This window comes from Pteropus medius, unplaced genomic scaffold (genome assembly GCF_902729225.1).
Source record: "Pteropus medius unplaced genomic scaffold, Ma_sr-lr_union100, whole genome shotgun sequence".
NCBI classification, from domain to species: Eukaryota; Metazoa; Chordata; class Mammalia; order Chiroptera; family Pteropodidae; genus Pteropus; species Pteropus medius.
The window spans coordinates 711,351-723,979 of record NW_024342542.1 but is presented as its reverse complement, the minus strand read 5'-3'; the positions used below and the strand labels follow the sequence as shown (position 1 = coordinate 723,979).

At 39.8% G+C, this 12,629-nt stretch overlaps 1 protein-coding gene across 1 annotated transcript in view; it reads right to left on the bottom strand.

Moving 5' to 3' along the window:
- ZNF674 (zinc finger protein 674) overlaps positions 1–12,119 on the bottom strand; it is a 21,713-nt gene extending 9,594 nt beyond the window's left edge. The window contains 6 exon segments of the mRNA XM_039866393.1: positions 6,456–6,548; positions 6,951–7,059; positions 9,252–9,296; positions 9,883–9,950; positions 11,115–11,221; positions 11,998–12,119. Coding sequence (XP_039722327.1) covers positions 6,456–6,548; positions 6,951–7,059; positions 9,252–9,266 — 217 coding nt within the window. The 5' untranslated portion in view covers positions 9,267–9,296; positions 9,883–9,950; positions 11,115–11,221; positions 11,998–12,119.
- Between the last annotated feature and the right edge of the window lie 510 nt (positions 12,120–12,629).

Sequence of the window (12,629 nt, the reverse complement as noted above, 5' to 3'; positions counted from 1 at the left end):
GTGAATAAATTAGAAATTATTTTAAAAAGTATAAAATTTACTCTGTAATGTAATCAAAAGTCTTGCCTTAAAATAGGCCACCCTATCCAGATGTTTTTGTAGATGATTGCTATCAAACTCTCAAAAACAGGTAAATTTCAGTCAATCCAGTTTCACAAACTAGAAAAAAAGAAGGAAAAGTACCCAATCTATTTTATACAGCTAGTATAAACCTGAATACCAAAATAAGAGGACAATACAAGGAAAGAAGACCTAAGCTCTATCTCACTTCTGATTATTAATGCAAAACTCTTAAATTAATTACAAGTAAAGTGAATTCAATTAATTTAAAAAATGCTGCACAACTAAATAGAGTTTAGTGCAGGAATGCAAGAACAGTTCAATATCAGAAAATCTATTAATATAATCCACCAAATTAATAGGGAAAAATGCAAAAACATTTTCTCAATAAATGCAGAAAATAAGCATTTAAGAAAAAACAACATTCATTCATGATTTTTTAAAAAAATTCTTAGCAAACTAGGAATATAGAAGGAGCATTTGATGAAAGGTATCTTTCAAAATACCACAGCAAATATGCTTAATGCTGAAAGTTTTAGAAGCTACATAATCGCTCTGTGCCTCAGTTTTCTCATCTATAAAATGAAGATAACCAACTCTACAGGGTCATTTGGAGGATTAAGCTCTGTAATATGTACAAAGCATACAGAACAGTGCATTTGTGGCACATAGCAAGCACTCATATATTGCCCATCATTACATTACTATCATTGTCCTCATCATTATTTCCATTAAAATCAGAAACGAACAAGGAACTTGCTATCACTGCATCTATTCAATACTGTATAGGCCTTGACAAATACAATGAGATTTTTAAAAAAGAATTAAAAGGTATAATTGGAAAGGAAAATACAAAATTGTTTTTATGAAGATAACTGTTTACACAGAACACTCAAGAAAATCTAATTAGTATGAATAAAAGCATCAGAAAGGTTTCTGTACACAAGTTGAATAAATATTGTTAGCATTCTCATACACTAGGATTAACCTGTTAGAACATGCAATAGGAAAAAAGATCCCAAACACGATTGCAAATAATAAGTATAAGGTATCTAGGAATAAATTTAACAAAAAATGTGCAAGCACTTCCTGAAGAATAGTTGAAAATATTACTAAATGATGGAAGAGAAAAGCTGAGTAAGAGTTCACTGATAGGAAAATTCAATAGTAAAATGATGCCAACCCTGAACCTACTTCCAACTCTTCTCAAATACAATGCAATTGCAATTGGAATCCCAAAGCAGAGTTTCTATGGAACTTGACAAACTAATCCAAAAATATCTATATGAGAGACCAAAGAGTCAAAAGAGATAAGGGGGATTCATCCTACCAGCTATTAATAATGTTAATAACAATAAGATTGGTATAACAGTTGACATTTATATAGCATTACTGCCAGACACTGTTTTAAGTGCTTTATACATTTCAACCCATTAGAATACAGTTATAAAAGCATGATAATGGCAAAGGGACAAACAGACCAACGGGACAAAATAGAGAACCTAGGAACAGACTCACACATATATAAAACTTGACCTCTGCCTGAAATGACATACACCTTTTTGGAAAGGGTTCAATACATGACATGGTACAGGTGGATGTTCACATGGGAAAAAAGGTGAACTAATAGTTCCCTTCCTCATAAGTTGTATAAAAATAAAGTCTAGGTAGATTTTAAGAAAATGAAAAGTAAAAGTTACAATTTTTAGAAGAAAATTATATTAAAACATCTTTATGAGGTCAGCCAGAAAAGAATTACTTAAAATTATACAAAAAGCGCAAACTAAAAAATAAGTAAATCTGATTACATTACAATTAAAACTTCTACTCAAAAAACATCATCAATAACCAAGACTAAGATATTGACTACATACCAAATTGAAATCTAGAATATGTAAAGAATCCATATAAACCAATAAAAAAGACAAACACCCCAACAAAAAACATGAATAAAGGATATGAACAGGCAAGCCACAGAAGAAAAAATCCACATAGTCGATATCATATAAAATAATAAATCCTTTACTAGTAATCAAGGAAATGAAAATTATAATAATGTACCAATTCACACCAGATTACCAAAATGTAAAGAGTGTGCCCATACTACAAGTTTACATACATGGTGAACATTGACATAATTGCAGAAAGTTCTACTGGGCAGTCTAAACCATGCATTGTCTGTACCATCAATTTTGGTGCATTAAAGTTACAGAGCTTTGCATTTTAACATAGATACTTCCTATTCAAAACTTGAATTTTCAGCTATGTCAGGAGGCTGTATCTATCCACCTAGCTGCAATCCATGCTCTTATGGAATTGGTTTAACATGATATTAGAACCCATGTACAGCATCACAAGATAAAAATAAGTTTAAAAAACCCCACTCTTCTTTTTAAAGGCTGGTAATAAAATACTACCAAGTGCTTCCCCCATTCAGAGACCTTTGCAGGACTTAAAAAGAGTAGGTCAAAACCACTTAATGTACCTCAGCAGTAACATATACCTTATAAGTAGAAGAGTATTAAGCTTGAAGAAACCGAGGAAGAAAATTTCTTTGGAGAGAACTGTTTGAAAGCTGTGGCATTTTCTTTCTCCAACAATAGGGGAGGGAGGAGTATGTTTGCCTCACCCTTAATCTAGTAAGGACTTGAAGAATATAACTTGATTTATGTCCACTACAGTTTGGAGGACACAGAGAACTTGGAACCTGATTTGCACCCAGAAAAACTCTATCAGTGAAAGGCAGGCAGAGGCAGAATGTGGCAGCAGTGAAGAGGTGCACAGGGAGTGAAGAGATCAAGGTGCAGGTCTCGCTGTCTTGTGGCCCCGCCCTACCTTGTATGTGGCCTTACCACTACACACACACACACACACACACACACACATGCTCCACAAGCCAGATATGGACTCTCTGGATATGAAGAGGGCTAGAAAGAGGGCTTAGAAAGATGGCTTTCTATTAGCATCAAGGTAACCTCAGTAAAAAGAGATTGGAGGTGCATTGTGGGGCTGGAGGGTGGGAGTGAGAAGGAGGTATGTTGAACAATTTGTTGGAAAGAGGTACTGCTGCCATTGAGGAAATTATAGTCAGGAGTCCCTAGCTAGGGCATTGCCAAGGAAATCAAAAATGTACCAAGGACAGGAAGAATTGGTCTTTGGAATTTGCCACATGTAGAGGGCAATACTATCAGAGTACATCTTAATCTGTTAGGGCAAACTATTTTTGTCCTCTGTATCTCCTTCCTTCCTCACTGCTCCACCCAAGGAGCCAAAGATGGCCTAGTTGTTGAGTGAGAGGGTGGTGAGAGAGAGGGGAAAGTGGTAACTAAGAAAGAAAGAAAAAGCTGAGCATGATTCTTTTGCCACTCAAAACTTCTAGCCTGAGCAGTGAAGCAGACATTAGTTGGGGGCGAGATCTCCCTTTTAATGAAGTTCCTAGTTTTCCCTACTACATGTGATCAGACTTTTTGAAAACTCAATGAGACTATCATTGACTCTCAAAAATAAAAAGGATAATAAGGGCATATTATGAACAACATTATGCCAATAAGTTTGACAATTTAGGTGAAATGAATGAACTCCTTGAAAGACACAAATTACCAAAGTTCATTCAAGAATAATCTGAATAACCCAATATCTATTGTTCAATTTCTATTAAAGAAATTGAAATTGTAGTTTAATGCCTTCCCACAAAGAAAACTCCAGTCCCAGATGACTTCATTGGGGAATTCTATCAAACATTTAGGAAGAAATAATACCAATTTTACACAAATTCTTTCAAAGAACTGAAGAGGGAAGGGAATACTTCCTGACTCTTTCTATGACCTTATTATCTTCATTGTGGTGATGGAGTCATGAGTGTGTACATGTCAAAACTTATTAAATTGAGTACTTTAAATATGTACAATTTCTTGTATGTCAATTATACTACAATAAAGGTGTTAAAACAGCTGAATCAGTACTTAAAGACAGTCATAGCATTCACAATGCTTATGTTAGAAAAAGAAGCTATCAAATTAATGATCTAAGTTTCTACCTTATGAAACTAGGAAAAGAGAAAATTAAATTCAAACTAGCAGAAGGACAAAAATAATAAAATAAAAGAAGAACAAATGAAACCGAGGTTTTCATTTCTGGTCACAATTGAGTATGTTTACTATAGCCTCTCTTTCCTACTGATTATTGCAACTAAAAATCCTGGACAAAATATGTAAAGCAACTACTTGAGGATTCTAACAAATAAACAAAAGCAGGCAGACTTTGAAAGTGAGTTAAAAGTGGAAAAGCAGCCTATACATCAGATTCTTTTTTGTCCTCACTCTTTTTTTACAAGACTTTGTCCCAATGGCCTAAGAACCTCCACAAGACATGAGCTCATCCAAGGGCTGTGCATAAAAGGGAAAGCAAAGCATCATACCAAAGCTTTAAAAACTGAACTAAACTAAGATTTAAACCATAGCTCAAGTCTGAGACTTACACCTGAGTGATACATGCATAAGACAGACCTGAAGCAAGACAGCAAAGACTTTGAAAACTGAACTGATCGGAATCAACAATCACAGAAGGTGAGACAAAGCTAGTGGTCTGAATCTAACCAGGTTTATTACATGATAAACTAAGATTAAAAACAATTAAACCATCACCACTATCTAGGATAAAATCCAAAATTCTTCAGTGTAACAAAGAACCAGCAAAATAAAGAAACTAAAGATACATATTTAACAAAAATTTGAAAGAGCTGGGGAGCAGAAAACCAATGTGTAATTGAACTAAATCCTTATCTTTCATAAAAGGGAGCTAAAACTGAAAAATCCTGAAATGGAGGTGTGAGAATATTCTCTGAATTTAGGGAGATGCTCACCAGAATTAAAAACAGAAACTGTGAGAAGAGGATGCCCTTGGAGGTGTGACTGGAAATGCACTAGGATTACTCTGTATCCCATACTGTTACATACTCCTACACTAACATGAGCCCCCATTACTTTTAATATCGTGCAGTTTTTATACAAGAGAATTTGGTCTGGACTGTGCCTCTAGTTTGTTTTTCCTCCTTTCAGGATACCACTGAAATGAGAATGAGACTCACAGCCATTTACAATCCCTGGAAACATCTGAAGTAGGAAAAAACATGCCATCAAAAGACCAGAAATCCTGATGAATCTCTACAAGGCAGCAGATATAGGAATGACTGACCAATAAAGAGGAAATTGTAACCCAAAATGTCCCTGAGAGAATCTACAGGTGAGTGCATGCCCACACAGGGAGGCTCTGAGAGAGGGTGCCCCTGTCTACTGGGTATGAGCTCTGGGGAAACCACCTGGGACTCACCTGGGCCAGCGTCTGACTATAGCTGGAGCTCTGACATTAACCTCTAACAGCTGTTGAAAAGCAGATTCAGTCAGTCTGAGGTGGCCCCAAGAGTCTGCATGGAGCCCAGGCCATGCCCAAGCTGCTAGTCCATGGATCACAATGAATAGTAGCAGCATTCTAGACAGACTTCTGGGTGGGCCCACTGAGTGGCCACTGTGCCTGGGAGAGAAAAAGAGGAAGACTAACATTTAAAGAGTTTCTGAATTTCCATAAGAGACCCAGAGCAAAAACACAAAAACAAACAAGGTAAAAAGCAGCTCTGCCCAGGACTGAAATACCACTCACAGAAGCCTGCCACCATGGAGCAACGTCCTCGTCTGATTATTTCTTTTTTGAATAAATAGATAATACAAAAGACAAGAGTTGAGTGGGAAGGAAGTACTGATAAGAGGAGGAATTTGAAACTAGGTGGCATCAAGTCAGCTTTGGAAAAGCCTGAGAGAAAATAAGAAACAGAGGCCTATGTTAAGGTTGACATTCACAATGTGAAGGCAGACAAGGACATGTTGGTACCTGGCCTGGTAGAGTTGAAGCTCACTAGGAAAACTTTTTTTTTTGTTTACACCAACACCAATAAACCAGGTAGGTTGAAAACAAGACTCCAAGTTTCAGACTTAAAGGCCCCACCATATAGCAAATAAAGAGGAAACATCACACCTGCATCTGCTTCTCTTCTGATGAAAATGCAAATGCCCAAGATAGGGGGAAAGCCCCAAAAGCTTCCATAAAGGGGAGGAGAAGGCAGAAGAAAAGCCTTGGCACTTCTCACTAGCCAACTAGGATAAATAAGGTAGAGATGGATCAAAGGAACAGCTTGGTCACATTGTCAGAAACCTCAACAAGAACAAGGGGGCTGTAGGTGGGGGTATCCTTTGGATATCAGAACCACTACTAGTTTCATCAGACCTGAGTTGTGTTCCCAAGGCTGGGAGCTCTAAGAGCTCTTGGGCACAACCCCTGAGGCCAAACTCTCACTGCCATACAGGGTCCCTCTCCCCTGTCCTGACAGGCTGGCATGTGCTCACCTGGACAGCTCTGGGTTGCGGGTTCTCCATCTGCCTTCCTGGCCTCTACTTGTCCCAACCTGAAGATCACATCTGGTTTGGCTACAAGGTATCCTGAGGAAGTGAAATGACACAGGACTTTGTTATTAATGCTGGAGGCAGTTCAGAACTGAGGGCCATCCTTGCAGGCTGAAGATGATCTGGCCTTAGTAACTGTCCTATAAGTACAGCTATTTGCTCTTCATGCAAAACATTCACAGAAAAGGTGAGAGCACAAATGTATTGTGCAGGATGCAAATGAAATTTTGAATTCTTGACAGTGAGCCTTAGGCCTGAACTCATTCAGGGCTTCAGACACCCCTGAGTATCCAGTAGCTGAGAGAGAGAGAGAGAGAGACAGAGAGAGAGAGAGGAGAGACAGAGAGAGAGAGAGAGAGAGAGACAGAGAGAGAGAGAGAGAGAGACAGAGAGACAGAATTTGGGGTATTCTAGTCACATCGTAAAGCAGTCCCTCACCCACAGAGACCAGGTGGCTGTAGTTCTCCAGCATGACGTCTCTGTAGAGGCTCTTTTGAGTGGAGTCCAGTTGCTGCCACTCCTCCAAGGTAAAGTCCATGAACACGTCCTAGAAGGTCAATGATTTCTGCAACAGCACATTCCTCTTTACCCCAGAGTGATGGGCTTGGGGGACATGACAAACAAGAACTCGCATTTCTAAGTGCCTGAATTCCAATAACCCACCTATTTACACTCTGGATCCCATCCTGTCATACCCACACTTGGTGGTCTTAAATTCAAGAAGACATTTTGCATACACAAGGCCCCAGTAGGCATGGCACCAGTTTTACTCACCTCTGCAGAAAGATATGAGACAAGAAACAGAGTGTGCAGAAGGGCAATGACCAGCATGTGTCACCAGCAGGAGTTCTGAGAGCAGCCCACACCCTACTCTCACTCCTCCCAAATGATAGCTCAGGTGCTAGGGACTATGACCACACTGATAAGAACAGGGGGCCACCTGGCTTAGAAGTCCTGAGCTGTCAAAATTCAAGATACACATAGCCTTTGACCTAGAATTCTCACCTCTAGAAAGTTATCTTCCAGATCAGACATACTCACATGGACACAAACTGAAATGTACATGGATATTTATTGCTACGTTGTAAATGACATCAATATCCTAAATGTACATCCCTAGCAGAAAGGTAAATATATAATGGTATTTCCAGCCAGTGGAATATCAAGTAGTCTTTTTCATAAATTAGGTACAACGTTGGTTGATTTTGTCCTCCAGAAACATTTGGCAATGTATGTAGAAATCTTTCACTGTCATGACAAAGGGCGTAGGCTGGGAGTGCTGACATTAAGAGGGTAAAGGTCAGCGATATTGCTAAATATCATCGAATGCACACAAAAGCCCTCCACAATTCAGCATTATCTGGCTTAAAATATCAAGAGTGCTGATGTGAGAAAATCTGGCATTGAGCGAATACACAGTGAAATAAAAGGACCAGAATGTGCTCTAATAGATAACAAGAAATAAAAAGAAAACTGGATTCTTATATCAAAATACATAGATATACATATATGATCTCTAGAAGAATGTTTAAAAAATGGAGACAAGGACAGGGTTAGAGGGAGAATTATTTTTCACCTTTTGTTGAACAAAGCTTTTGTTTGAATTTTTTACCATTTGTACAAAATACTTTTAAAAATACCCAATTCAATTTATAAATGCTCTATTCAGAATATGTTTTTAGAATTTTGGCATGTATGTTCTTAAGTTAAAATGGTCTATAATTTACATTTTTGTACTATCTTCTTCAAATTTAAAGTTAAGTGGCTTCATAAAATGAATCGATTCCTTTCATCATTCAATAGCCAGGAAAAGTTGAACATAGAAATGATCTGGTCTTTAAAATTCTGTGAAAGTAGTAATTAGTCTAGGATTTGGGAGGGCAAATTTGAAGTGTGAATACCTTTGACTTAAAATTCCAACTTCCAGGTATATTCTCTACAAATACCTGTACTACTGGACAAATAGAGACATAGAAAGTCCAAAAACAAGGAAAGTCGTTCAAGAAGCACCATTTATAATAGAAAAAGAAAATTAAAAATCTCAGTATCCATGAATAGAGAAAAGGTTAAAGGATATATCCATAACCATGAACTAGGAAATGAAATAATTTTTATGTACTGATGAGGAACACCACCCACAATATAATCAGGTGGGACAAGCAAGATAGGTATGGGAGTAGGATGACATTAGTGCAAAACCACACACAACATTACGTATGTATCTATTTTTAGTTAATTAAAGTGATGTAAATGCATTCACACCACATTATTACCTAACTATTAACAGTAGGCATCTCTGAGGAAGAATATGGTACTGGTGGGAGAAGAAATGAAGATATTTTGGCTACTATTTTGTATGCATATTGAAACATTAAACATGAATTTATTTTCATTATTTTAAATATAATGAAAAAACAAAAAGTGAACTGAAAGTGAAGAAATGGAAAAAGCAAGATGAGTCTATTTATTTAAATAATCTTCTCTGAGAAGGAAAAGAAAAAGATGAGGTATATTTTCCAGAAAAAGAAGTAGATGACAAAAGTCTTTGTCTTTTTACTTTTTCTTATTCTTTTTACAAAGGGGAAAGTAAGGATTGGAGAAATCTGAGGTAGATTACAGGTTGATGAGAAAACAGCCAGAGCAGAGGGGATTAACAGATTTTTCAAGATTACAATATTGATTCCCAAACGTTGCCTCAAGCTCACTAGAAATGAAGTAGGGGGTAAATGAGGAACTCACCTGGGACATGGCCATTCTGTTCTGTCCTGGACAAAGGATGGAGATCTACAAAGGCAGAATCAGAAGGGTCAAGATCAATGCATACAGCCATGAGATCATCATCACCAGCCTAACAATAATCACTCTTGCACCCTGGGTAGAATGATCTGGAAACATGGCCTGGTAGTGCCAGCCTGTTTCCTTGAGACACCACTAAACGCATGTGGGTTTTGCACATGGAATTTTTTTCCTGCTTCCTGGACAGATGTATAATTTGTGTTTTAAAACATCTACTCAGAAGCTGTTAACCCCACACCTCCTTTCTCTCAATAATTCTATTTCTGGAAATTTATCATAAAAATATAATGATAAATGAGCACAAAGCTGCAAGGATATTAACTGTAGTTGTTTCCACCATTCAAAAATTTGGAAGTGACTAAACTTCTAGCAAAAGGGATTCCATTAAAAATGAAGAAACACAAAATGGGAATACCAAATGGGCTTTAAAAATGCTATGGAATCTTTTCATTTCTTAACATGTTTAAAAGCAGGTTACAAAAAGCAACTGCAATGTGACCCTATTCATTAAGCAGTATGTATATACTACAGAAGAACAGTCTAAAAGAGCCTTTATTAAAATGTTGACAGTTACCTTTGAGTGCTGATTTCACCTTTCCTCTTTTATTTGCATTTTCTCATTTTGACAGTGAATATTAATTCCTAGTCAAATAAAAATTGAAGATTATTATAAATCACTGATTGTCACACTGAGCTCTACAGGTGATAGACCCTGAGCAAAATCTGGAGGACAGGGATGTCTTGCTGTGGTTTGAAAGGAGACAAACCAGGCCTGAGAGGGCTGGGAGGTGAGGAACCCAGCACTGGGAAATTCCAATAGAGCCGGAAACCACTGATCTTGTCCCCCACACCCTCCGCCCTTCACTGGCCCATCACTACCTTGTTCCCACACCATCCCTTCCTTCCTTCCCATAATTTCCATTTGATTGCCATGCTTTTCCTTATTGGGCAGTTTTGAAAAGAAAGGTTCATCAAAAAGCTTTTGTGTGGAGTAACAATTTATTACTGTAGCAATCCCTGTGGCAGCACTGGGACAACAGGGTTCAGCATCTGTAGCTTAACAAGTGATGTTCTCAGATCCAGTTACAGTAGCATCCAAAGGAGGCAGCAGACCTAGATGAAAACACACCTACAGAGCACTCTGAAATTCCACAAATTGAAAAAACACAAACTAAACTAAAAATGAACAAAAAAAGCCCTATTCTGTACTTTAGGCAGGGTAGAGAAGATTGAACATTTCTGCTAGAGGCAGATGAGATGTTCATACCACGAGACCGACTCAAATCTAAAAGAGTCAATGGCAAAAGAAGGGAGTGTAATACTGAGCACACAGGTGTGTCAGCAGAGGAAAAAGCCCTATGAGGCTGGTAGTGACCCTTCTCAGCCTAATTCTGCTCTTGCAGGCACTATAAGCAGAGCTCCTGCCCTCATGGCAGTGCCTCTCCATCTGTCTGTAATTTTCATCTCTCTTTCAATGGGGGTCCAACTGCCCAATGTCACCCAGTCCTTCATGATAGCTGGAAATTGAGCCAGCATGCCAGCCTTAATCTCTCTTAGCTAGAGGGAGGGGAAGAGGCCACTACAGGTCTAGCTCTTGTAGGATCTGCTGTCCTGTGAGCCTCTGCACTCTGCCCTGAGCATCTGGGTCTGGGGTCTGGGCTCTGGGCTGAGGCTTATCCTCCAGTTTCCCTCACAGAAGCTCTCTGATTCCTGAGGAGGCAGGACTAAATGGTTCAAGGACAAACGCATGTCAGCTGGGACCATCACTTCAGCACCAGATCTCTGCCTCTGACCTGGGGAACTCACCTCCTTCTGAGACCTCAGACTGGGTCTTCTGTAGACTAAGGAAACCCAGGTCAGATAAGCTGGAATCTGAAGTTGGTGATCAGTGGTCTCAGTTATACACGCTGACCCTGGAAAGACAATGACCATACAGGAAAAGCAATTAGCAATCTCTATGATGGAGTGAAGTTGAGGAAAACCTAAATGTTTTACTGGACATCAGGAGGCACAGTGCCTCATTCTAGTTTTAAGAGGCAACATTTAGTAAGAGCTCAATTTTCACCAGACCAGGAGCTAAGCACTGCCTTACTTGAGAAGAGTCTGGGCTCCGGAACCAAACTGACTGCCTGCTCTGCCACTTTTATTCATTCAATAAAAAAGGTGAGTGCCTACTATGTGCCTGTTCTACTTCGTGTTGGAGATATTCAGTGAAGAAAAATATCAGAATTCCCCCATCTTGCAGAGCTATATTCTAGCAGGGGAGATAGTAAGCAACACACTTGATAAATTAGTTTAGGGTACATTAGAAAAACATAAATGCTAGACGGATAAAAAATGAAAAAAAAATAAAGATTCTTCGATTTAGTCGCTTTGTGACTATGGTTTTAGCTTATAGACTAAAGGTTTCTGAACCTTTCTGTTTCTTCCTCTCTCTATAAAATGAATATAATTCTAGTACCTACTCACAGGGCTATCATGAAGACTAATGTGAAACTCAACCAGTGCCTCGCATTTACTAGGCACTCAGTAAATGGTCTCTCAATCACTAGCTGATGCCCCCGCCAGTCCGTCCCCCAACACTCGCCCCCACGGCCCTGTCACTCATCCCTTCGGGGCGCAAACCCATCAGCCCACAGCCCCTCGGCCGCTCCGCATTAAGCTCATCCTCAACTCCGCCTCCCCTTACTTCACTCCCAGAAACCGACAAAGCAGGATGGAGAACAGGCAGCGGAAATCCCAATGCCCTCGGGGTCAGCAGAGCACTTCCGCTCCGTACCCCCGTCACCTGGGAGCCCGAGGTCGCAGCGTGGCGCACGCGCAGAAGTGGTGCCCCGCCACCAATGGCCAACATGGTGCCTTTAGGGAACAACGAGTCTGATGTGGTTCCCACTGAGGCGAGACGGAGCGAAAATAACGTGAGATCATTTTCCGCAACGAGTCGCACGAAAGGCTGGGGAGGCATCTCTGGGCTGCGAGAGGCGAGGGGGCTAATCCAACGGTCCCGGTCCCGCCGTTTTCCCGCGCGGTGGGCCCTCCTCGTCGCCGTTCGCCCTGGGGAGTTAACATCCCTCCATCCTCACAAAACGCTTTCCGTTTTTTCAGTTCCTCGGAATCAGAAGAAAAGTGGGGCCTGCTGCGGTCCACAGCCGCTCATGGGGGCGGGCCTATCCCTCAGAGCCTGGCTCTCCTCTTAGACTCAGGGGTCAGAAGGTAGAGGTCAGGGTCTGTCGGGGAAGAGTTCTGTAATGGAGCCTGGGAGCTGGGCTGGGGGACCAGCAACATGCACCAGTGAGGGAGAAACTCTGATGCCTGATCTGA